The 27,388-nt window shown below is 40.6% G+C and overlaps 1 protein-coding gene across 1 annotated transcript in view; it reads left to right on the top strand.

The window, feature by feature from the left end:
* Positions 1-27,388, top strand: part of kif26ba (kinesin family member 26Ba) — a 96,105-nt gene that overhangs the window by 36,451 nt on the left and 32,266 nt on the right. Inside the window, 2 exon segments of the mRNA XM_034224341.1 lie at positions 3,329-3,510; positions 15,346-15,553. Of these exon segments, the coding sequence (XP_034080232.1) occupies positions 3,329-3,510; positions 15,346-15,553 (390 nt within the window).

A 27,388-nucleotide genomic window follows, 5' to 3' on the forward strand; every position in this document is an offset into this window, starting at 1 on the left:
TAGTTGTAAAAAGATGAAAAATAAAGTAGGAGGAGTGTAGCAATGTAGTTGTAATAAAGATGGAAAAATAAATGTAGGAGTGACAGATGAGTAAGGTGAATGCTGGGGAAATGGCGTTAGTGTTGTAATGAAGATGAATGAGCTAGCTTTTACCTTTTTCTAAGAGCAGAGAGATGTGGGTGGAAAATATGCTGTAGTGTGGAGAAAGAGGAGGAGTGAGAGTGACAGAGTAAGTGTTGCGGTGATTTTTTTCATCCCTTCTTTCTGGGGAAATCCGATATCACATTTATCAAAGTCCATCATTGACAGGTACAATCTCAGCACCAGGTGTAAAAAAAACAAAAAACAAATGCTGTGATTTCATTGATCTGCTGAATTTCAACACATTTGGCTGTCGTATTATCCTCTCTGTCCTGGCATTATCTATACCCTCGTGCTTCCTGCTGCAATGACCTAATATCCCCAGGGGTATCATTAAAGTTTCAACCAGAGTAATTTAATCTAATTTATGGTAACATGTAGAGAGAGCATTGCACTCTGTATTTCCTTTGGGAAAATCTGAATGGAACAAGTGTAACGATCTCTAAAGAACAAACAGGAACGACACAAACATAATTCATTTGAAAACATTACCCAAAATGCTATTCATGTCAATGTATTAGCCAGGTGCTCATGCAGGTATGTGGTCTAAGCAGGAAATATCACGCAGTCGATCCATTTTCTATGTGTAGTAGTTCAGATGCAGAACAAATTTGACAGCTCTCTTACAATAGCTGGTTTTAATGAGATGCATGAGGCATAATTACCCATCAGCACCACACAGAAAGCACAGCAAAGCTTCTGGAATGTCATAAAAGAACGAGATGGATATGGTTATTAGACCTTTTTAGTGACAATGGTATGCGAAGCTGAGTAAAATATGTGCAGCCCCTGTGGTCTGAAATGCTGACCACCACAAATTATTCATCCACCTTCACTCCAGTTTTCAGCTTACATTATAATAACCCTCTGCGGGGACATTTCCCCTACACCATGCTGGTATTTTTCCTCTTCCCATTATCAGGATAAATGAGTAACCAGTGGAAAGGTGCAGGTATTCCATGTAGCTCAGTGAACCCTTGTTCCATACCGCAGCGAGTCCTTTAATGATGCAGGGGTAGCAGGCCAACCCAGAGCATTTGAAATGCATGTAGGTGCACAGGGAGAATGGTATATAAACTATAGAGGCATCTAATTTACAACAGGTAATTTATCAAGGCTGTGGGCTGCTGTCTGGCCCCCAGAAGCCCTCAGCAGTAAATATATAGGCACAGTGGGGCTGATTTACACACGCATACACACAGGTGCAGACACTGTCATTCACACAGAAGGACACGCACAGACATCCTCACAATAGACATGCTCACAGATTTACTCACAGAAGCTTTATTTCCTTTATTGGAGCATGGGGTACAGATGTATTTGCTCTGCTGTGTGGCTGCAGCACATAAAGAACTATAATCAATAATCCATATCTAGTTCAGGAATGGGTCGCCTATAAATTCCTATAATAGAATGGGAGGGATGAAACCCTCTTTAATGGTCACACATGCAGAGCACACACAGTGAAATGTGGCCACTGCATTTAATCCATCCTAGTACCAGGAGTCTAGTACTAGGAGCAGTGGGCAGCTATTGTACAGCGCCCGGGGAGCAATGGGAGTGAGGGGTGTCCGGTGCCTTGCTCAAGGGCACCACGGCAGGGCAGGAGGTGAACTGGGACCTCTCCAAGTAGCAGTTCACACTCCATATTTTAGGTCTGGTCGGGGACTTGAACCGGGGACCCTACAGCTCCCAGTCCAAGCCCCTACTGACTAAGCCACTGCCGGACGCACACATGTTTATACATGCACATACACGCACACACTCATTTGTTCATAAAGGAGTAACAAAACTCTAATTTTGTTCATATTGACCAGAGGAAGAGATAAAGAGATTTGGGACAAACGTATATGTTTGCTCCAAGGATGTACAGTATATGAATTTAACTATTTGGTCTTATGTCTTATATTCCTATGGACACAGGTGAATAACGGGGGTCCAGTGGCAGAGTGGCTAAAGCACATACCATATAATGGCAACATTCAACTTCCCCCAGGGACTTTAAAGTCATATCCTTCTTCCTTTCTCCACATGTTCAGCTTTTATCTTGTTTTCCAATAAAGGAAATGTGCCCCCCAAAGAATGAAGAGAAAAGATAGCTATATAGATGCATCCATACAAAGTTGTTGTGTATATACCGTAAATCTGATGAAACAATAACTCCTCAAGGAGCGGCCAATTTAATTTCTTTACAGTGTTATAAGTTAAAAGTTCTCTCTCTCTTCGTCCTCACTGTCCTAAAATCTAATAAAGGACCTGAAGGATGATCCAATAATAAAGGACGAATGTGAATATCTTAAGATGGCAGAGCAATGGGCCAAAGAGAAGGACATTTAAACGGTTAGAGGTAATGATAAAAAAAAATAACATGTGAAATAGAAGCGACGGTGAAAGAGAAGGAGGAGGCGTGAGAGAACTGAGGCAGGAGGATGTGCTTGTTTGTTGTCTTTCTATGTGGACTCAGAGAGCCTTCTGCTGCTGGTTCATTGTGATCACTAGAGGGCTTATCTGTCTGTTGTCTGCCACACACACACACACACACACACACACACACACACACACACACACACACACACACACACACACACACACACACACACACACACACACACACACACACACACACACACACACACACACACACACACACACACACACACACACACACACACACACACACACACACACACACACACACGATTCATGGTAATCCTTTGGTGTATTGTGGTGGATGTTTGGCTCCAGAAAGATTTCACCAAATTCCAAAATATCTTTCAAAAAGCTTGCAAAATCCTACAAATGTACGAGAAGACTTTTAGAACTTTAACTCAACAGTTTCTTCTCCAAAAGGGTTTCCCTTGAAGTCAGAATTTGACAGTGTTGCATGTTGTTTGAGAGATATTTTGGAAGTTGTTGAACTCTTTCTGAAGCCAAAAATCCACCACAATGCACAAATGGATGGACATGTATTCAGACAAGGACATAAATACACCGCTGTATACTCTTGTGTGTATGCTTTCTTTAAATGGTTATGAAGAATATTGATGTAGTTAGTATGATTAAGCGTTTATGTTGCTTTTTGTCTTTCTTCTTTTAAGTGGATAAAATAAACAAAACACATGGACAAATATTTAGCCAATGAGACCTCAAGAGTAAATATTTAAAACATCTCTCTGTCTTTTGTCAGATCTCCCAGATGATCTCTGAGGACTCCAGAGAAGGTTTGACCGAGGCTGCCCTGAACCGCTACAACACAAACTCCCCTTCACACACAAACTCTCCTTCACACACAAACTCTCCCTCTCACACGGCGTCTGTAACCGCGGCGGCGCCGACCACCACCTCTGCTGCTGCCTCTTTCTTCGCCAGGTAAGATGCATTAAGAACATGCACCACCAAATATCAGCCGACTTCCTGCTTTATCTGGTATCTCCACACAGCGTCAGCATGCTGTTTTTTTATTTGGAAAACGTTCCTATATTTATTTAGATTGAATAATTAAAGGTTTATGTGAAGCATCCTACAATTCTCGTATTTGTCTTTGACTTAAATATAACCAGATACATTTCACCTTTTGTAGGGTTTAGCAACATTGTAGGAGTAGATAGAAACATCAGTATTACAGAGAATGCTAGGCATGATATCAGTAAAAAACAAAGGGTGTGAGATTCATTTTACCTGCTCATTTGTGTCAGAATAATCTTTGGGTTTAGTTGATCATCGGTTTAAGTCCAAATATGTCCTGGCTGTTATGGCAACACACTCTCACTCCCTAAGCGTCCAGGAGCGACGTTTGGTCAGTGTCCGTGGCGTCCAGTTGTGACGCTCCTAGGCTCCTTCAGCGTCATAAAGGGACGCAAATAGCTTTCAACTGATTGCAATGTATTCCCATCTGCGGCGGGATTTGACGCTCATGGAAGCACGGCATTCGTTTGTGTCGGCTGCCCTTAAAGGCAATGTGAGCGTCCATTCCCATTGGATAACGGAGAATTGTACACCCGGAAGTAAGTATTCCTCTTACTGTCGATTGATTTTACAGTGATATCTGCACTACTCATCGACTAAAAAACACCAGATTATCCTTGTTAATTACACAACATTGATTGGTTTAAATTGTGTGCAATGCTTTTGTATTTTTCCCCTTCGATTCGGAGAAACAAATGTTTTTTCTGAGTAAAGGATGGCAGAAGACACTACACTACCCAGAATCCCCAGCTATCGTTTGGACTACACCATGTGCTCTGTTTGACAAACCCCGTGATAGTCCTCAAGCTCTGTGATTGGAGAGTGTGCTCCGAGGGTTACGCCGATTCTCGAACAGCACTTGAAATGGGATGGAACCACGGCAGACTGTCCAAAACTGGATTTGAACGGGTCCACCGCGTCCCCCCCCTCCCCCACCCCATCCCCAGAACTACACATGCTGGCTATTCTGTTTCGCAACATGTTCTCTATCTATGGCACGTCTCTACTGGGAGTTGTAGTTTTAAAAGACGTTTTCGTATTTCCCATAATAAGAAGTTGCCAGTATTAAACTGTGTACATCCCTGGAGGTTTAGGGGATAGGAAACACTCAAATTTAAAACATATAATTAATAAATGGGTGAAAATTGCTTGTGCCCATAATGGGCAGCATTAATATATATACACACATGCCAGCTAAGTAGAGATGGCAAATCCGGATCATTTTATGGACTCGGAGTCTTCTGAGTCAATCATTGAAGAGATCCGGATCATACGAGTCATTTGAGTCATTTGAGTCATATGAGTCAGCATGACCAAGACCGTAGAAATCCTACCGGTGAAACCGAAAAGTTGTTGCATTTAACCAGCATATTAAACTAACGTTACATTAACCTCCGCTACACAGTGTCTTTTGCTTTAATAAAACATGTGTGTGTGTGTGCATTTTAAAAAACAAGTGTTTTGCATTATATGTATACTTAAGCTAATTTTGCACAATTGTGTTTTCATTTAATAATAATAATAATAATAATAATAATAATAATAATAATAATAATAATAATAATAATAATAATTGTATAATTACATTTTATATATTCTAACTGTTTTGCAATTTTCTATCATTTGTTTCTTTTTGTGTGCCATGTTCAAAATAAACGAGTTTCCAAGTAAGATCCTTATTGGAAATGCAGATATTATTACAGGAGACTGTTGCACAACATGACCATTTTGTTAGAAGTCTACACTGAAACTTAATTTAGAGCCGGAAAAATCGCGGGATCCGTGAATCCAGGTCAATGATCGAGAGAGACCAGTAGCCTACGAGGACTCAGAGCCGTAACATATAGCAGGCAGCAGATCCAGAGATCCAGCAGACTCGTCCCCATGCACGAATCTACAGCAGACTCAGCCCCTCCTCCGAGTCCCACGGCTCCCGCGAGTCCCACGGCTCCCGCGAGTCCCACGGCTCCCTCGACGAGTCGCAGCAGACTCAGAGATTTGCGGACTCACGGCTCACTCACGGCTCACGGCTCACTCACGGCTCCCGCGAGTCCAACGACTCACGGCTCACTCACGGCTCACGGGACTCTCGCGGGAGCCGGAGGAGGGGCTGCATTTGCTGTTGATTCGTGCATGGCGACGAGTCTGCTGGATCTCTGGATACAACAACGTTGTAATGTGATTGTACACGTTATAAAGAGAGTAAAGAGTGACGCAATTTATAGTTTTAATTGTTACGTCACATCAGGTGTAGGACTCAAAGGACTCGGGTTAATCGAGAGGGAGACTCGTCACGACCGGCTCATTACTAGGATCCGGGTTAATGATCCGGATGAATCATGACTCGCCCATCTCTACAGCTAAGGTCAGAAGAGCTTTATTTAACAGCTGGTCTTATGTTTGTGACCCCTGTTGTTAATTGATAACATTACATTACATTAATTGATAAGCCTGAAACATGCACTTGTCAAGGTTCAGAGGCATATTTTGCAAATATGGCAGTAGCCATCGATCAGCTTAAAATAAGATATACTTTATTGATCCCAAGTTGGAACATTTGCGTTACATCAGCATGTGTAACAGTTGTAAATATGCAGTGGTGTTTATTTGTAAATCATTTAGTATAATCACACAAATTCTGTGTTTTATATTTAACAATTCTGTGTTCTTTATTTATTGATTGTTCAATACCTGACAAGGCCGGAGATGAAATATCTACATACATCTTATAAGAGTATAATACATTATGTATAATATCAGTTAAAATAAGTGCTTCAATATAGTTAATTAACTATTAGTAGAGAATAACGAGTAATGAATATACTTTATAGGGATCCTATTAATATCTAATAATAAAAATAATGAAATTCAATAACATGCTTTAACCACTAGGTGTCCCTTTATATCAGCTGTGCACCTTTATGGTGTAAATACAGCCTATCTACCAATTGGATCAAATATAAAAGTCAGCCGAATTAGTATTGATACTGCAAGGAGACGTATTGTGTGAAAAGAAATGTAAGATGTTGTTTAATGGCTGATATATTTATGATCCACGTCACGTTTTCAGTTCCTCATGTTTGTCTATAAGTCTTCTCATCAGGGCTCTATAAATACAGAACTACGGCAGATATGTAATATTTAATGCAGCCGAACCGTGTATTACAATGCCGTTATGTGATGACTTTCAAAGAGAAAAGCAAGCACACTCGGAATAAAGTATTATTTTATTTAAAAAAAAGTTTTCGGTCTGTTTCCGGTATTTGTTAATGACGATGTGCTGTGAGATGTGAGACTGAAATTGCACAGGGGAAAATAACGTAGGCTATCTTTAGATGCGGATTTTGTTAAACTAATATGTTTGCGCTGTGGACCAACACTATACATTGACGGGGAAGGGGGTAGCAATAAAGATAACACCATTAAACAGTTACACAACATAACAGAAATAATATCGATAGCAGCGTCCCTAGCAACCACCTTGGTAACAATGAAAACGTCGCGATTTCCTGAAGTAATCTTCGTAATAACTAGCAAACTAAAGATCATGGACATCCACTGCATACATAATCTGAAATAACAACTCATATTTCTCGCATCAAATGACATCAAAACGCATTTTAATGGCCAAACTAACTTTAAAATTGGCATTTTCCACCGAGAATAAAACGAAGTTCGGGCATGTTTTCTTTTTCTGCAGGGAGAAATTTGAAGATCACGTGACATAGACGCCAGCCATTGGAATGAATAGTGAAAAAAACGGGGTTTGTCAAACAGAGCACATGGTGTAGTCCAAACGATAGCTGGGGATTCTGGGTAGTGTAGTGTCTTCTGCCATCCTTTACTCCGAAAAAATATTTGTTTCTCCGAATCGAAGGGGAAAAATACAAAAGCATTGCACACAATTTAAACCAATCAATGTTGTGTAATTATCAAGGATAATCTGGTGTGTTTTAGTCGATGAGTAGTGCAGATATCACTGTAAAATCAATCGACAGTAAGAGGAATACTTACTTCCGGGTGTACAATTCTCCATTATCCAATGGGAATGGATGCTCACATTGCCTTTAAGGGCAGCCGACACAAACGAATGCCGTGCTTCCATGAGCGTCAAATCCCGCCGCAGATGGGAATACATTGCAATCAGTTGAAAGCTATTTGCGTCCCTTTATGACGCTGAAGGAGCCAAGGAGCGTCACAACTGGACGCCACGGACACTGACCAAACGTCGCTCCTGGACGCTTAGGGAGTGAGAGTGTGTTGGTTATGCCGATGTCTCATATTTTTCTGAAAGAGCTGAAAAAAGAAAATGTATTGTCAAATGTTCTCATATGAAAATGGTAAATATGCAAAAGTGTACTTACTTGTCTTTGGCTGTTTTTATTTATAAATCAACTATCCAGTCAGCAGTCGTCAATGAGCCATGTAATCAAATCTAGAGAAATGCATAGCGACACAACATAAATAAAACACGGGTAATCTGGGTAAATTATTGATGAATAAACATGGCAAGCTCAAAATGAACGGGTAAATTATTCATGGGTAACACAAGAATATGAGTGTGTCGGTGTCTGAAATATTGCTGAGCTGTCGTATCTAATGCGATACTTTAAATCACATTTTGAATGATACTGATGCTTTTCCTTCTCACTTTCACCAGTCTTTTCTCTTCTCCATCCCATTTTACACATCTCCTGCTGTGCACACACCTGTGTTTTGTTTGTGTGTGTTTTGAAATCTGTAGATAAATGTAATGTGTTTTTGTCTGTGTCTGAGACATGAGTGAGGTGCATCAGTTTGGCCGACATAGTGCCGTCTGTCTTTCTAAGCACCCGTGTCCAGGCATAACTCGTAAATAATATGGAAACGCACGCAACACATGCGCACACTCTTTCTTTAGCTTTCATTCTCTGACCCCCTGAACTGTCAGGTAACAAGGTCGTTTCTCACACACACACACACACACACACACACACACACACACACACACACACACACACACACACACACACACACACACACACACACACACACACACACACACACACACACAACACACACACACACACACACACACACACACACACACACACACACACACACACACACACACACACACACACACACACACACACACACACACACACACACACACACACACACACACACACACACACACACACACACACACACAGCTGTCTTTGGGCAAATTCATGACCATTAACCTTCTGAGTGAAGGAACAGGGTTTGTTTAATGGTGCAGGCGTCACTGTCTGTGGATATGTTTGGGTGTGAGTGTGTGTGTAGCTTTCAGACTCTCTCTTCCATTTACTGTAAGCATGTATATTAACTTAGACTGCTTTATACACATTCCTCTTAAAATCGAGGGGCATATTGTTTGTTAGTTCAGTTTGCTTTTCAACACTTCACATAGTAACATGCATAATTTGTCTGTGCATGTGTCTGTGTGTGTGTGTGTGTGTGTGTGTGTGTGTGTGTGTGTGTGTGTGTGTGTGTGTGTGCTTGTATAGTAGTAGGATTTCAGTTTAATTGGCAAAAGGCAACAGTGTACACTCTGTCACCTTTTATGTTTGACTCTTGTAATGTGTGTACATGTGTGTATTTGGCTGATGAATGCAGCCATGCAGTGCTGGTGAAATCCCCCTGGCTCTCATGCTCTTTACTCTCAGACGTGGACCGCATACAGACATTCTTATTATACACACACATGCACAAACATACACACACTCACAATATCCTTCTTGCTCACTGTCTGCCCAAAGCAAAATCCCTGTGTCCACCCCATCTCCTCTCACCTGATCCCTTTCCTCCTCCACTTCCTCCACTTTATATCCCTTCTCTCGTCTTCATGTAATTGCTTTCTGTTTTTACCTCTCTACTTTCCTGCACTCCTCTCCTCCTGCGCTTTCGTCCTTTCTCTCCTCTCTTTTTCCGACAATTTCTCCTTCTCTACACTGACCTTTTCTTTACCTCAGCTAATGTGCATGAGAGTAATATCTTTCATTAGTACCAATCTGTCTGGGAATATGTCACACTCACACTGTAGCGTTCTATTTTCTCTGGGCTGCAGTGGCCCCCTGGGGACGCTGGCTAGAGGATAGAGACATGCTGTACATGCTTAGGTGTGTGTGTGTGTGTGTGTGTGTGTGTGTGTGTGTGTGTGTGTGTGTGTGTGTGTGTGTGTGTGTGTGTGTGTGTGTGTGTGTGTGTGTGTGTGTGCGCTCTCCCTCACTGGGGGAAGGGACTTTCTATCAGTGAAGGAATTTTTTACTGCATGCTCCATGGTTCGGCTCTTTGGCTGTTGTGTGATTATGTGTGTGTGTGTGTGTGTGTGTGTGTGTGTGTGTGTGTGTGTGTGTGTGTGTGTGTGTGTGTTGCTCCACGTAGCAGAGTAAATGAATAGGTCCCCAGTGTATTGGTGAATTGGGAAGGCGTTGTTATTTTGGATGGAAATGGGGGAATGCTGTCTCTTTCTCTGCATCTGTTTACCTCTCGCTTTATCTCTTTTCTTTCCTTTACCAGAGGTATTCCATCAAATGATAATTGGCCACCAATTAGGCTCCACTCACATTGGTTGTGTTTGATTGATGATTTACATTTCAAACACCTTGTCACATCAGAGCCAGGTATGAATAAAAAAGCCCTCATCTGGATTTGAAAAAGCCCTTAGAAACAAATCAATAAGCCCTTTAAGATTTGTTTTTTTGGTTTAGCTCATTAAACAGTAATTATATTTGTTTATTGTGACATTGAAGATTAACATAATTTGTTCTTCTTACTGTTGTCATTATTAGAGAGAGGCATGAAAGAATAGTTTTACATTTCCTATCCATTCTATATTTCTCAAACTCTCAAAATGTTTTTATCAAATTATGTTTAGGCTCTTTAGAAATTGTTTAACACATCAGACAAAGGGTCTAGGGTATGATGCTGTAAAAACACACACAACCTTACAATAACACACAACAACATGCAATATGTTTATAAGAGTATACATGAGCATCATCACTATGTTGAACACAGCAATACATTCATATTTCAGTGCTTGGACTTGTGTTCAAATATAGAGATGGACAATATCACATTTTCAATACACAATTTTATGGGCAAAAAGGATTCACAATAACAATATAATCGCAACATCTATTTAGATTGATTAAAATAATGCAATCAGTCATATCCATCTCTAACTTTGTTTATTGTGCATTTCGTCTTAAAACCTAACAACTAGACTATTTAAGCAATTTCATCATTTGTGTATTTTCAACATGATTAAAATGATCATGATTTTTTTTTTAAACATGGTTGTCGCCAATACTCATATCTCGCGACATTACCTACTATAGCATGAGGGTAATTTCTTAATCTGCAGCAGGAAGTGTGTACATTGGAAGCTATATATATATACATGCCGTCACAAAGTAGTGTCAGTAAATCCGGTCTTCTGTCCATGCCAGCTTTTTGACCCCTACAACACACACAAACACACACACCCTCGCTGTTGCTCTCTGTCCCTCCCTATATCTCCCTCCACTGATGGCCTGTTAAATATAATTTAATTAGCCACTGGGCCAGCAACACAGCCCAGAGACACAAGTCATACATCAACTGTGTGTGTTTGTGTGTTGCAAGTGAGTCTTTGTATGTGTGCCAACCTATGGTGCCAACTGAGAGTGTTTGTAGTTGTGTTGAAGGAGGAGGAAAACAAAGCAGCAGCATGTTAGTAGTCAGGCCTATCTGTGTGACCTGTGCTGCTTTTTAACAAGAGAGAGACACATGAAGGGACTTAAGGGAAGATGGCGAGGATGGATGGAGGGATCAATACGTGTAAGGACGGCTGAATGGATGGCGGGATGGACGGGTGGATATATGGGCAGAGAAGAAGGCAAAGGATGAAAGGATCGAAATAATGAGAGGGATAAAATAGAGAGGAAAGATAAGGGGATGATTGTATTGAGAGGGATTTAAAAAAAGAAAGAGTAGGAGGGAAGTGAAGGATGGTGGAGAGTGGAGGAATGGATGAAGGTAATGGAGAAAAGGAGGGGGCAAATTAGGATGGGGGTGTGAGAGGAAGAGCTGATGGATGTATGGAGTAGATGGATGACAAACTAGCACTCTTCACTTTAGGGTTAGATTGGAATAGATCCACTTGGCCAAATCCCAGGCCACTTGTCATTAAACGCTACCAATTAGGTTGTGTGTGTGTGTGTGTGTGTGTGTGTGTGTGTGTGTGTGTGTGTGTGTGTGTGTGTGTGTGTGTGTGTGTGTGTGTGTGTGTGTGTGTGTGTGTGTGTGTGTACTAGTCTGTCCACCATGCTTGAATTGTGCCATAGGTTAGACCAGTCAAGAGAGAGTACATAATAAGAGGTTAATATTACATACACATTAGAATACACATTACTAAATTGTTGTGGTTGATGGATTTGAAAGGTCTATTCTTAAAACAATCACAAAATAATGTAATACATGTTTTGTTTAGAAAGCTAGTCAAAATCTCCCGCAGCTGAGTAATGGTGCATGAATCCATTAAAGCCACTTGTTCCATCTGTACATAATAACTATGTAACTCAAGCACATCTTTCTAAAACAAGAATCTCTTGTGATTTTTTATGGAGAAAAGGAAAGCCACAGTTATGATTGATACCATAATTATTTTTAGGATGGATTTTTCTTAAATTTGAAATCTAATGCACATGTATGCTTCATGGGAGGTTTTTCAGTCATACAATGAGAAACCCCTTAATTGCTTCTGCTCACATTCGCTGCAATATGTATAGAAGCGTGGCTTTCACACAATGAGAAACCAATTAGTGGTCTCATTGTGGGGCTTTGTTTCATACAGTATGCACACACACACATCCGCACAGTCACAAACACACTCCTGCACATACAAATTCACACACAATTCTCCAGGGAGAGCTAGTCAAATGGTGAAACGCTTCGTCGTTCTCCGGGTCACTGGATCCACATCTCTCCCCCCTCTCTTCTATCTCTCTCCCCCTCTCCCTCTCATTTCTGTAACCTGCTGCAGTTAATTGAAAGCCAATGGTGTGAGAATATGGCTCTTTGACTGAGAGCGTGTCAGGCCGCAAGGTCTCCTCTCTCTCTCTTTGGCTCTCTTATAATCATAGAAATATATGAGAGAATAGATTAAAGCAGAGATCCCTACCAGAGACGTTTTGGAGCTCTTTTATTTCATAGTATCGTTAACTGCTGCTCTGTGAATCTCAGTTTGTCAGTAAATCTGCTTGTTTTAATTGCAGCTTCATAAATTCAAAAAGGAAAAACACGAACATTTTTAACTGATGACAATAAATCACGTACTGTGAATTACCGTCTGCAGATTTACTATCCTTGGGTTCTCCCGGGATCCCTCTCACTTAACCTTTCCTCGTCTTTGTGCACCGCCATGTCCAGGGAGTTATTGATGCTTCGAACAAAAACTAAATAAAGTATAATTAACGGTACATCTATACACCTTATTATCTATATATTATATACTACTCATCCTCTACTAGACCTCTGTGCACTAGCTCGGTTGTGTATTTATTTTGACAAAGATTAATGGTAATTGTAAGGGAAACTTCTGTGTAGCAGCAATGCAGTGGGAGTCACCGACTCAGGAAAGAGACACGGGAAGAGCAGGAGCTTTGATGTCAAACACTGATGGGTTATTTGGAGCTTCGGCCGGAGAATTCACATCACAAGTCACAGCAGCCACGATCTGACTTCACGGTAGAGTTGCCACGTCAATTCTGAAGAACTCTACCCCAGACCCATGTATTTAGCTAGTTCCGAGAGCATCATCAACATGCTGCATAACAAGATAAAATCATAACACCTCTATCAGCTGACGCCAACAGGCAGGAACATAGAACCATAACACCTCTATCAGCTGACGCCAACAGGCAGGAACAGGGAGACAGAACACTGAGAGCACAGCAGCCAAGGTTACGAGGTGCGTGTGCTCAGTCAGGACAGTTTGAACTGATAAACTGGGTCAAAGTTATGGGCCTTGGAAAATATTCCCCAACAGTAATCAATGCTAACATAATTAATCACATGATAAGCAAACTTCATTTTTGACAAAAACTGATAGTGAGAAAACTGTAGAGCACATTTACAAAATGTACACAAAGTATCATAGTTTGAAGGGATGTATCAACGTAGTAGCATTTTTCTTCTTACTTTATTTACATTTTGCTAGATTAGTCCAGTCGTTCTATAGATGAGACAATAATGTGAGATCTAAACTTTTTCTTTTTGTTTACATGTTGGAGAATTGTCTCTTTTATAACTAAAATGTGACAAGTATACAGTGCTGCTTTGCAACAGGTCAATCACATCAAACATTGGGAACCACCTGTTTGATCTAAAACAATGAATTGTATTTAATGAAGGTAAGAAACATAACATCTTTAATAACTCAAAAGTAACTATGAAGGTCAGATAAAACATGTAATATTTCACTCTGGCTTGTACTGAAATAGAAGTATGATCTTAAAATTCAAAAATTCCATTAAAGTACAAGTACCAGAAACATGTCTTTAAAGGTGGGGTAGGTAATTATGGAGAAACCAGCATGAGTGCAGCTAGAATTTGAAAATACACAGCTGGAACAAATCTGCCACTTCCTTACAGAGCCCCTCCTCCAACACACACGAACGCGCACATGACCAATGAGGGCACGAGATAAGTTTGTGCACAGGTGGAAGGCTGACAGGCAGGTAGGCCATCCAGTTATTTTAGCCGGGCCGGTTCAGATGATTGGTCGTGCTTTTTACAGCGCCACGGCTTCCACAGATGACATTTTGTTATGGATTTTTTGTCAAAGCACTTAAGATATTCATTGCTATCGGGATGTTAAGAGCATTCCATGGAATATAACAAAAAGTGTATCTCGAGCCGGTTTCTCAAACTTACCTACCCCACCTTTAAGTACAGGACGTAAGTGAATGTAGCCTACTTGTTCCACCACTGGTGCTTGGTAATACCAATCTCCTCTCTCAACTCATTTCATGTAGGTTGAATCATAAATTCAGTCTGTTATATGGAGATGTGGTGTTTCTGCTGCAAAACAAAGAAAAGGTTATAAAAGGGAGGAGAACAAGTAAGAGACTAAAGACGCGTTGTGCAGCGAGAGGCAGACAGGAAGAACCTGCCGTGTTGAAGTAAGAAATGAAAGCGCGAGGAGAACGGGAAGAGAAAGAAGTGAGATTGAGAAGTTTGGAAGTTCAAGTTAAAAGAAGTGAGCGAATGAGGAGAATCTGAATGCAGAAGAGATGGAGAGTATATATAAATATAATTTCTGGTGAATCCTTTTGAGCTGAATGCTGCGGGGAATTGAGCGGGAAGAAAGCAAATGAACCACTCCCCTTCCAGATGTTGCTACATGTGTAAACAGCAGCGTATGTGTGTGACTGAGTGTGTGTGTGTGTGTGTGTGTGTGTGTGTGTGTGTGTGTGTGTGTGTGTGTGTGTGTGTGTGGAAGGGTGTGTTCTAGAGCTCCATCTGCAATTACCATATTTGCCATGGTTTTTATTTTGCAGACTTTAAGGACGTCATTATAGCCACATCTGTATACAGTATTTCCTCATTTATAATTGTGTGTGTTAACAATATATTTTTTACAGTGATAGAGTGTAAAGTTTTCACGATGAATTTAACTGATGGCCTGACTTATCTCCTTTCCTCTTTCTCTCTGCTTCCCTCTCTCAGAGCTGCACAAAAGTTGAACTTAGCTTCCAAGAAGAAGAAGCAGAAGACCACCGCAGTTACAGCCCCAGTGACATCATCAACGCCGTCATGTGACCCCCCTCTGTTCCCCACCAACTTTAGCTCCGCCCTGTTGATGGCCCCCCCGCCGGCTCCACCCTGCCTTCTGCGTGCAGCCAACAAGATCAAAGATACCCCTGGACTGGGAAAGGTAAAGAAAAATGACTTAAAGGTCACCTATTGTGCAAAATGCACTTTTTCATGTCTTGTATACATCAACATGTGTCCCCTCTGTGTAAAGAGATTCTGAAAGTTTCAGGAAAAAAGATGATCTCACTTTTTGTCCTGATCCATTTATATAAAAACCTGTCTGAAAATGAGCTGATCAGATTTTGGCCACTTTATGATGTCATAACGATGTTTTGGCTTGTGTAACCATTAAGCCAATCACCAACCGAGGTAACCCCCCCCCCCCCCCACCTTATCACCTGAATCTCCTCCTAGAGCACCATTGTGTTCTTTTTAACCAGATATCTCTCAGAGGGGTGTGGGGAGGGGCTCCTTATTTTCATCTAAAGTAACAGACAGAGAATCAGCACTTTTGAAACAGGGCTGAAACAGAGGGGATTATGGGTGATGCTGCAATGGTCTGTTTGGTGTTTGGAGCCAAACACTTCAGAGACATGTTTTGTATATATCTGAGACCTAAAATATCTTGATGAAAAACAGTATAATAGGAGACCTTTAAAGTCTTCTTTAAATTATTATGTGACAGTTTCTTTTTAATCCATGCAGATAAGCAAACGACTGTCCAAATACACCTGTGTCCATTTTTCACAAGATAATGTATGTTCTGTGTTTGTTCATTCTGGAGAGTGACATTTAATTAGCTTAATCTCTATCCGTGGAAGTTGGGTTGATTTAGTCCTTATGAGAAGTTGACAGGAAGTTGTGTGTTAAATGTTTTGTGACGATCTGTTGCTTTTAGTTTTGGATGGCTATAGTAGCCACTTTTAATGTGTGATTGATGCCGTGTCCTTGTGATGAATGTGGTTTTATTGCTTGATTTTAATTAGACTTTTTATCTTATCTTTTTTACCTCTGTAAAGCGTCTTTGAGCACCTGATAAAGCACTTGATAAATCAAATGTATTATTATTATTATTATATATACATTTTGATTATTATTTTTATTTAGAATAAGTATAAAAAGCTCAGCTTTCAGTTACAGCATTTTGTTGAGATTTGGTTTTTATGCACTGGAATTTGCAAAAATATTGATCTGTAGAACTTTATCATGACCTTGGGCCGGTTTATCTAAATGTATACTGGTGTGTGTGTGATCGTGTGTGATCGTTTGTGTGTGTCCACCCTGCTGCACCATACAGGAATGCAGCCTAATGGTTACCATGGTAACACATCTCAGGCTGACAAAAGTCATCTGTCACTGTTGCCTATGGTTGATGAAACGTGTGTGTGTGTGTGTGTGTGTGTGTGTGTGTGTGTGTGTGTGTGTGTGTGTTCGGGATGTGGGGGGGTTTCATGCTTCTCAAGTGTGTGCAATATTGATCGTCCATGTAATGAGTTTTTAGTGCCCCCTCCTCCACAGTTTGAGTGAGAGGCTCGCTGATTTTGTGTGCGTGTGTGTGTGTCCTCACTGGCACTGCTAGAAAAAGAATGACTGTGGAGGACAAAATCAAACAGACATCAAACAGCCAAGTCCATTACTGTAGGAGAGGGGTCCGAGGCATACAGTAGTTTAGTAGTTTTGAGGATGAAACTGTGAGAGTGTTTGTCTAACTGTCTGTATGTATTTGCATGAATGTGTGATGATGTTGGACGGGCAATAGTGAAGACAGACAGAATCAAGGTGAGAGAGAGAGGGGCTGGACATGCAACAAAAGCTTGAAGCATCCCAGGGGAGCTGCTGTTCTGTTACTGTGCTCTCAATCATCGGTTACCAACCTTTTAATAAAGACGTTACCCCCCCGCCCTGTCACATGAAGTACCCCGACTTTAACACCAGTGTCAGGTTCAAAATGTGTTCATTTCAATTGAACAATAACTAGATATTTTTCACAATATTTCCGACTATTGTTACAATATTTTAAGCTAGATGTTTAGATATTTCAACAAATGAATACATGGCTAACTTTTTATTTGTATGTTCATTATTTCTTAGCTTAATTTTTAGACTTTTTTGCTACTTACTACTTTTCACAAATTGCAGCTGACTGAATATGGATATTGTTAAATTGTTAAATTGATTATATGTATTTCTCTAATTGAAATGTTAATCTTATTTTAATAGTATCTTATCTAGTTACTACTGTAGTTACTTTCAAGTTTCTGTAAAAAAATTAATATATAATCAGCAAATTAATTATGATATCAATATATCAAAGATACTTTATTGATACCCAGGAGAAATTCACAAGCTACAGAACCGTAAATTAACCACAAATGTAAAAGTTGCAATTGACTAACTTTTGAAGTAAATTCCACACAGTCACAATGTCAGGGTTTAAGTTCTGACTCTTTTCTACTTGTTTCCTGTGATTGATGTGACTGTCCCCTGCCTCCCTTTACATTAATGTCATCCTCCACACTCCACCATTAAGAAGAGCTTTGATTTGAAAAAGAAAAAACTAACCCAGGTTCTTAAAACATATTTTTACATCACAAATATTAATCAAAAAGCTGTTGGATGCAGAGATAAAGCAAACAAAAATGCGTATATGTGACTTGTGCCATATGTAGAAAGGCTTTTACATGAGGAACAGTTTATATATCTAGTCTAGAAGTCTCTCGATAATATTAGGCTATGGTTTTTCATATTTTATTTGTCTTTTTGTCGTCTGATTCTTTTGTGGTTTTATTTTGCTTCGCTCCTCCGTTGGGTCTTTATCTCTTTTTCTCTCCATATGGAGGTGACAGATGTCCCCTCAGTTGTCAGGGAGACAGATTCACACCCACATATTTACAAGCACACTCACACACACTCACACAGCAGCCAAAATATACTGACATTATTATACACCCCTACAGAGAAATCCCTTACAAGTATACTATATAAACCACACACACACACACACACACACACACACACACACACACACACACACACACACACACACACACACACACACACACACACACACACACACACACACACACACACACACACACACACACACACACACACACACACACACACACACACACACACACACACACACACACACACACACACACACACACACACACACGCCAGTCTTCCCACAGTCTGTCTGTCTCTCAGTCTGGCTTCTGTTTCATCCCACTATGATCTCGTGTGATCTTGGGATGGCAGTGATTCGCTTGTCTGGCCCACGGTGCTGTGTACAAAGGCCTGCTGCTACCTCTGTTTAATTACAACTGTCAGACATCCCTCTTTGCACAGTCATGTGGAAATCTCACAGTTAGAATTGTAGTATGATCTTTGATATGATGGATCTCTGATTAAGGTGTCCAGTCGCTCTACTGACTCTGTCTTTCTGCGGCCCTGCCTGCAGCCTGCCATCATACATTAACTGTGAAATGGAGAAGAAAAACAATGTCTGAAAAAAAGTTAGAATGTCTTCAGGTCATTGTTAAAGAAGGAGCTTCATCTTTTAAGGATGAAAGGATGGATACTTAGCTGTTCATTAAATATGAAGCTACAGCAAAAAAGACTGTTAGGATATTTTTACATAGAGAAAAGGAAGGAAACAGTAAGTCTGGCTCATGGCCAAGAACTAGCCTGGCACTCAACCCCCTGCAAACAACAATTTGTTTTTACACTTCAGTTTTTGTACAGATTAAGCAAACAAGATTTAACATTTAAACTGTGTGAATATTGGGATTGTGCTATCTTTGGACAGAGCAAGGCATTTCAATCTTTATGCAAATATAAGCTAAATTAACAATCTTTAAACTTTTCAATTTTGATTGCTATTTTATTTATTTCCCTGTTTGACCAGTGTTGGTTAGGGTTAGGGTTGGTGTTGGTTAGGGTTAGGGTTGGTGTTGGTTAGGGTTGGTGTTGGTTAGGGTTAGGGTTGGTGTTGGTTAGGGTTAGGGTTGGTGTTGGTGTTGGTTAGGGTTGGTGTTGGTTAGGGTTGGTGTTGGTTAGGGTTAGTGTTAGGGTTGGTGTTGGTTAGGGTTGGTGTTGGTTAGGGTTAGGGTTGGTTAGGGTTGGGGTTGGTGTTGGTTGGGGTTAGGGTTGGTGTTGGTTGGTGTGGTTTGATAAGAAACAGGCGATAAAAGGAGGACAGCACATGGTACCAAGGCAGGAAAATATTCTGGTATTTGGAACATTACAAGCCTGTAATGTAAAATCAATTGAAGCATGCCTAATCAAACCCACTCTCTCTCTCTCACACACACATATGGGAAGGAAAATGGTTTTGGTGACATTTCTCCAGTACAAATGTCACCTGCAGTGGGGGTCGGCCCCCTGCTGGAAATGGCATTTACACACACACACACACACACACACACACACACACACACACACACACACACACACACACACACACACACACACACACACACACACACACACACACACACACACACACACACACACACACACACACACACACACACACACACACACACACACACACACACACACACACACACACACACACACACACTCATGCACACAGGCTTGCATGCTCACACATTTATAGGATTATAGTGTACAATGAAGGATGTCAAGGAAGCTGCAAAGCCCCTGGTAGAAGTGTGTACGAGACATCCCTCTGAATATGGGCATGTCCGCGGGTGTGATGGGGGGTTAGTGTTCTCCCCCATGTTAATATGGCAGAAAACAGATTGAGACATCACATTTCAAGCCATGGGAAATCAACCTGCACAGGTCAGATGCTGTGTGTGTATGTTAGAGAGAGAGAAAGAGAGAGAGAGGGGGAGAGGGATGTCGAATCAAATCGGTTCCCTCAGTGGACCTCTTTGACTGGCGTCTGTATCTCAAACTACCCTCTGTTATTTCTATACGCCGTGTTTCTCTACATGTGTTGTTGGTAAGCTCCGTTTCACTTTAATCAAATCAGCCAGCTGGGAGCCCTCCATTCAGACCCCTGACTGCTGGGGAGATTCCTATCAGTCGAGGAAATTAGGCTGTATACTGTATTATCACTTAGAAAACCAGTGGCAGAGTTGCACATAAATATAGCAGAAACTGCCAAGGACACATTTTTAAAGCTGCCTGATGATTAATAAATGTAAAACAAAATACTAAGGATGTCAAGTAATTCCATTAAATTGATCTACATTGGTAATTAAATATGCATCTTGTGTCGTTTAGCAGCAGTTGATATATGGACTAATGCTTGTATGGCTGCTAAATTATGGAGGTATAATTCTTCCTCCATGCTCACACTGCAGGCACAGAAACTTTACAGAAAACACTTTATGGTTCGAATGATGGCAATGTTAGTCAGTCGGTACTGTAGGTCCACCACTGTGGTCCAGAATCATAACATCCAATATAATACCTCAACAACTATTGGATGAATTATCATTTGGTACTGACATTTACGTTCCCCATTGGATTGGATACATTGTAGCAACTTTGGTGATCCTTTTTTCATCTGGCATCATCAAATGTGTCTCATGCTTTATGACTAAATACCTCCAAAAGGTGATTGTAGGCAATGTATTGTTATTCCCTAAAAGAGGCAAGGCTGTCGATTTCTCAGTCCGCTTGATTGAAATATTGGAGTATTTGAAGCATTGAATTTTAAAAAGAGACATTTGGGTGTTATTTTGTAAAACCTTGTTAAATTGCAGGCTTTTTTCTGTATTTTGTGTTTGGTGCTAATAATTAAATATAACCATGCATTTGAAACTATAATGGTAAACATAGTAAAATGCTACACATTTATTTGTTTTTATCAACATAGTAACGCGCTAAAAGAATGGTGATCATAATAAACATTACACCTGCTGAACATCTGCATGTGAACCGTTGCTGCAGTCAGCATTTAGTTCAAAGCTCTGCAGAGAACTGCCTCAGAGCCGCAAGCATGCCTGTCTTGAACCAGGCTGGATCACAAACACATAAGCCATGTCAACGTTACCCCAGTTTATTACATATTCTTCTTTAAGTAGCCTGCTGCACTTCATCCACAGTTTGGTATCACAAGTGATCTAGATACAGGATGAGAAATATTATAAAAAATGCTCTGTAGTTAATACGAGGAGCTCTCTCTTCTCTTGTTTCTCCTTCCCGCTGATACCTTTCTTTATTTCATCTTTCTTATCTGGATACATCTCTTTCCTTACCAGCCCTTTATCCCACCCTCTCTGCTTTTTTCCATATCTGAATGACAATAAAGGACTGTAGGAGGTTTTTTTCCATCTCTCTCATCTCTCTTGACCTTGGGGGAAAATGATACCATGACAGCTAATCAATTTTTAATAGCAGCTACGATCCCTCTCAGGCCACAAGCTGTGTGCGGCTGTGTCATGAGTGAACATCTGCAAGGGCATTTTCCACGGACATTTGTTTGTCTTCATGCCTTTCTGGGTGTCTTGTATCTAAATGAGTGAGTGAGTCCGTTAAGGGAATCCAGTCGTCACTTTGTTCCACCTTGTAGCTGAAATATTAATGCTGTCACTGTTGGCAGGGCTGGAGCATGATACGCACATGCACACGCACACACACACACACACACACACACACACACACACACACACACACACACACACACACACACACACACACACACACACACACACACAGTCTTCCCACAGTCTGTCTGTCTCTCAGTCTTTCCTATTGTATTTCTTTCTGTGTTTGTGAGGCCGTTTGTTTGACTCTAAACTTAGTTGAATGTCGCCCAAAGTGTACACATTTTACATTTTGAATTAGATGAATTAGTGATTCAAAGGTTCAAAGATGAATAGAGTTGACTTGAAGCTGGCGATAGACACTTGATCCACATTCAGTAAAACCTTTCTTTAATCAAAAACACACATTTGACTCTAGACTGATTAATTTATGACTAAATGCATCTGCCTCCCAACATATTAAATGAGTGCATGGGTGGATGGACATAATGGAACATTTAATTGAAGAAACAAACAAGAAAAGAAAATACTTTACACCGGCTTAATCTTAACTTTGGTATTTTCTTACTGTCCACAAATCCCATAAAGAAACTAAAACCAACATTGTGTCCCCCTCTCTAAATACTTTTTTACTTTGATACACTGTCTGTGGCTCTTTCGTTTTCCCATTTGTCATTGTACAGCTAGGCACAGTAGTTTTTAACAAATGTTTCTTAAACAGGAATAAATACTGGGGACTATTTTTAGCTCCTGGATTACCACACATTTGGTGCGAATATGTATGTATTTATCAAGAGGGATGCATTTAGGATTTCACTGCCCATGTTCTTTGTAACAAAATAATACCTCACCGTCCGACAGTGGAAGTTGTTTTTAATCCTGTTTGGACGACAATGGAGGACTATGCAAGAGGGAAATAAGCTCTTTTAGGTTTTGGTCTTTTTATGCAATCAACAATAGTGTAGAAATCCTCTTGTGATAAACACTGAGTGAGGCCTTTGAGATCAAATATGCAATTGATATTTTAGAGAATATTGTATTCTGTTAGTGTGTAAATACTTTGCTTCAACAGTACAGCAATAACTTACAAGGGAGGTTATTTAACCATTTATTTTATAGAAGAGGTTTGTTTTTTAGGTAATAGCAGCTTCTCTTTGGACTATAATACCCAAATACAGCTGTAAGATCTCTGCAGTATTTCTCACTGACAGCACTGAGAGCTGAGCTGTAATGAATAAATTAGTTAAAATTAGAATTTATCCAATGCATATACTTGCTATTCCCAAATGGTATTTGTATCTATCTCTATGTATAGGTGCTATGCAGGAGTGTGTGTTTCTGCAGTCTTTGGGAACCAATTAGAGTTCAGTCTCTTATTGATTTTCCAGCCAATAGTAATGAAGCAGTGCTGTGAGGGACTATCGAACAATCTTCTCTCAGCTCGGGCTTGTTTGTCGCTGTTTAGCTGAATTCCTTTACTTGAATTGGCTCAAAGACTTCATTGTGTCTGAGCGTGGGGAATAAAACGGAGGAACAAGAAGCTTTCTATAAAAGAGAGCGTATTACAGGTCAGGCCAGTTTCTCAGGAAAAATACATGACTCCTTGCCTCAACATCTGTCAAAGCATGTGCCCTTTCACATGGAAATGAACCCTCAAGCTGTCCCAGCAAACCTCTGTCTGACACAGTGAGGTTGTAGTTTAAAACAGACACCTTTTCATGTTGAACATAGTATTCATTCACGCTTGAACACACGTTACAGCAGAACACTTTTCTCCAAAGCAACTGGAAGGTAAATATTCACATGGACTTATTTTTCTTTTGAAAAAGTCAAAGAAACCCTCACTCCTTTAGAGTTTTTTTCTCCTGGATATTCGTTTTTAAAGATCACAACCTTGCATGAGTATTCACCGCAGCATGAAGTGTACGAGAGAAATGGGGAAAGTAAAGAAGGAATAACAGGAAGACGCTGTGATTTGTCATTAATGTTGAAGGAAAGGGAGACAGGGAGGACAAAGATGAGTTAAAGGTCCCATGTCATGCTTTTCTGGTTATTACCCGTCCCCTTGTGTTATGAAGCTTTTTCTGCATGTAAACGGTCTGCAGAGTCAAAAACCCTCAAAGTACACCCTGTAGCGAAATAAAACTCTAACACAGAAAAGACCTGTCTATGCTGCCCCAGAACGCCTCGTTGGAGATTTCTCTTTTTCCAGTGTTTACTTCTTGGGTATAGTGACGTATTTCGGGTATAGTGACGTTACGTTACGTCCGCGGAGCCGTTACGTTTGGACCAATCCGCGGACTTCCTCACACACACACACTCACTCAACAGGACGTTGCGAGGCTCACTGCTGCGAGGAGCGGGACACTGTGAGCTGGCTCACTGGTGTGGGGTCGGCGAGACAGCGAGACACCGCGGAACTCAGCCTGGGCACACACAAACTCCCAGCCAGGCTGAGGGTGTGTGTGTGTGTTTGGGGCTGGGTTTCGCCGTGTCTCGCTGTCTCGCAGACGGCCACTGGGCTGACAGGGAGGGGGGGCAGGAGCTCCAACAAGCCGTTTAGGACAGAGAGTGAATACACATACTATACAGAGATGCTGTATCAGAAACCAATGTGAGTTTGGAAAATTGCACAATATAAATGTATTCTAGTAGACCTCAACAATGGAATTATGATCAGTAGAAATGACCATGACATGGGACCTTTAAAGAGAAAATGGAGAGAGCAGAGGGAATAGAGTCAATGGACACTTTGTATAAAGGTGTTGTTGGAGTGGAAGGCAGAGAGAGCAATAAAAGGTGTTTTGAGATATTAGGGACATATTTCTCTCTTAATATTTTCCTTCATCTCTCTTTTCTGAAACCAACATCGCTTCTTCGTTTTTATTAAAAAGGCAAAGAGTGCAGTAGCCTTGTGTCCTTCCTGCATGTGTGTGTCCGCACGTCATAGTGGCTGCAGCACAAATGTATTGATGGATCCACCAGTAAAACTAGGCCAAGGACCCTCTGAGAAAACCATGGGTGTGATCACACATGCAGTCACACAATGGCACAGTTGAGCTGGACTCAGGTTTAAACTTCAAGTGTGACAGCGTCATAATCAAAAGTTGACATTTTTGCTCTTGGAGATTAAAAGGAAATTTCATAGCCAATTCAAGTAACAACAACTTTTAAAGGTGACATAGTTGTGCTGGAGCATCAGTTACTACTACTAGTCATTCCTAGAGATGTGATTGTTTAAAATGACCCCTTAAATGTATCTTGCTATACACCCGTAATACTTTGCGAAGTAGATATGGAAGCACAGTTTGGCCCCATTTATACCTCAAACACACACACCAAACAAAGACCAACAAACATACACACACATGCTTGAACCCTCTTACCTTTCACACTCTTAGACACAAGGAGGAAATGGGCTCTCAGGGGGGGGGGAGACTTTATGAGTTACGCTTTGTAAAGCGTGCAACGTTAAAATCCTTCCCCCCAGGCTTTTACTGATGTGAAGGGCTCTTTTATTGGGGTCAGTAGAGGGCATAGTGTGTGTGTGTGTGTGTGTGTGTGCGTGTGTGTATGCGTGTGTGTGTGGAACTCTTGACCTGACATTAAGCCTCAGTATCTTAGGTCTCCAGTTCACCGAGGTTACATATTTATTGTATTTAGAGCATCTCAGTTTATCTCTTACCCTCATCTATGGAAACATTTCCTAAATGTACACACTCATTCAATTACCTTCAACTGAGATAGAATTAAACACAACCACTCTCTCATAAACCTTCACTCACACAGTTTATTGAACCACCTCTTTTAAACGGCCTATGGTCATTTAATGATGCAACGGATGGAAAGCCTGTTAATGTGCAGTGTTAGGTGTGTGTGTGTGTGTGTGTGTGTGTGTGTGTGTGTGTGTGTGTGTGTGTGTGTGTGTGTGTGTGTGTGTGTGTGTGTGTGTGTTTCAGATAGAGAGAGATAAAGAAATATACACATACAGCTCCACAGTAATAGCTCTCAGAATGTTATTTGCCTATAATGCCTAATTTTACACGGCATAATATTAGTTACCAGCAGGCTTTTATGCTTTCTCACACTTCACTATTCATTCTAGGTGAGTTTGTTCTGAATAACATGACCTTCCTCTGGTGGCTTTTGTCTCTTTGTTCCAGGGCTTTTAATAATTCATGACAAATAATTGCTCCACTTTTTGTATCTCTTTTGTAGAAAAGTGCTTAATGTTATTGATGTTATCTAGAAGTACCGTCATTCGGCAAAGGTTAATTAATTAATAATCCAATTTAGTGGAGAATCAAATTCAAGCTCAAACATGAATAAACTGTGCTGTTCAACTTTCAGCACTTGACAGACACTATATGAAACAAAGACTTACATTTAACAGGTTTTTCTTGTCACTGACTTGTTTTTATATAAGATAACATCCTTCTTCACAGGTAACTAACAGTCTTTCTATCTCTATATATCTAATGCAGAGTGCAGTTGGGGGGTGGGAGTGTTTTGGGATTAGTGTGTGATTCGTCGTCCCATGGTGGTGTTTGACTGGAAGTGCAGTGTAGAATCACACTTCAGACGATGATTCATCTGTGCTAACAAGCGTTCACAGACAAAGGATCTCTCCTCCTCTCATCTCTTACCTCTCATCTGCCCGGCACCTGTGAGCCCTGTCAAACTAGTGAGGAAATAAATGGTAAAATAAGATCATAATTCTTTCTTATTTTGTATTTGTCACAGTGTATAACCTATGACTATCCTGCACACTCTAGCAGAGATACTTGAATACTCTTGTTCATCCATCCTTTCATTATCTATACCAAACTACACACAGGTGCTCAATCCTCATCCATATATTAGATGTTTTGAAGGACTGGGTCAATATATTGGTGTTATTCGAGGATTGAGCGACATCTAGTCTTACAGAGGCCAAAACTAACAATGCACTCATTCCCTTTCTGTCAACTCACAAAGACTGTAAGGATTAGAAATTGAATATCCTTTAACTGTCAGCCTGTTTATTGTTGACTGTCAGCTGATTTGCTGTTATTGGACATTCAGCTCTTTGCATCTGTCATGCCTTAAACTGCCTCGTCCAAAACAATCTAGAGATGTTGTGCAGTCAGCGATCCCAGCTGAAGCCAATTTACTGTAAACTTGTACTATTTCAGATTTCACAGAATGGTTATCCTTTTATTTTAGATAGCAGGCAAACTTTCTAAGTGGGTAACCATGTTTTTACACTTGTATTTTGTATAGCCATGTCATGTCATGGTTCTGACCTACCTTTAAATAATTTCCTTGACATTAATCAAGATTCAACTTTTGAAGAATACCATAAGGAAATATGACATGAGTGGTTTTCTAACAATGTGTAAATGTGGTAGGGTATTTATTCCTAGTCTTTACAAAGACGATGGTTTTGG

The sequence above is a fragment of the Gymnodraco acuticeps genome, unplaced genomic scaffold, assembly GCF_902827175.1.
Source record: "Gymnodraco acuticeps unplaced genomic scaffold, fGymAcu1.1, whole genome shotgun sequence".
NCBI classification, from domain to species: Eukaryota; Metazoa; Chordata; class Actinopteri; order Perciformes; family Bathydraconidae; genus Gymnodraco; species Gymnodraco acuticeps.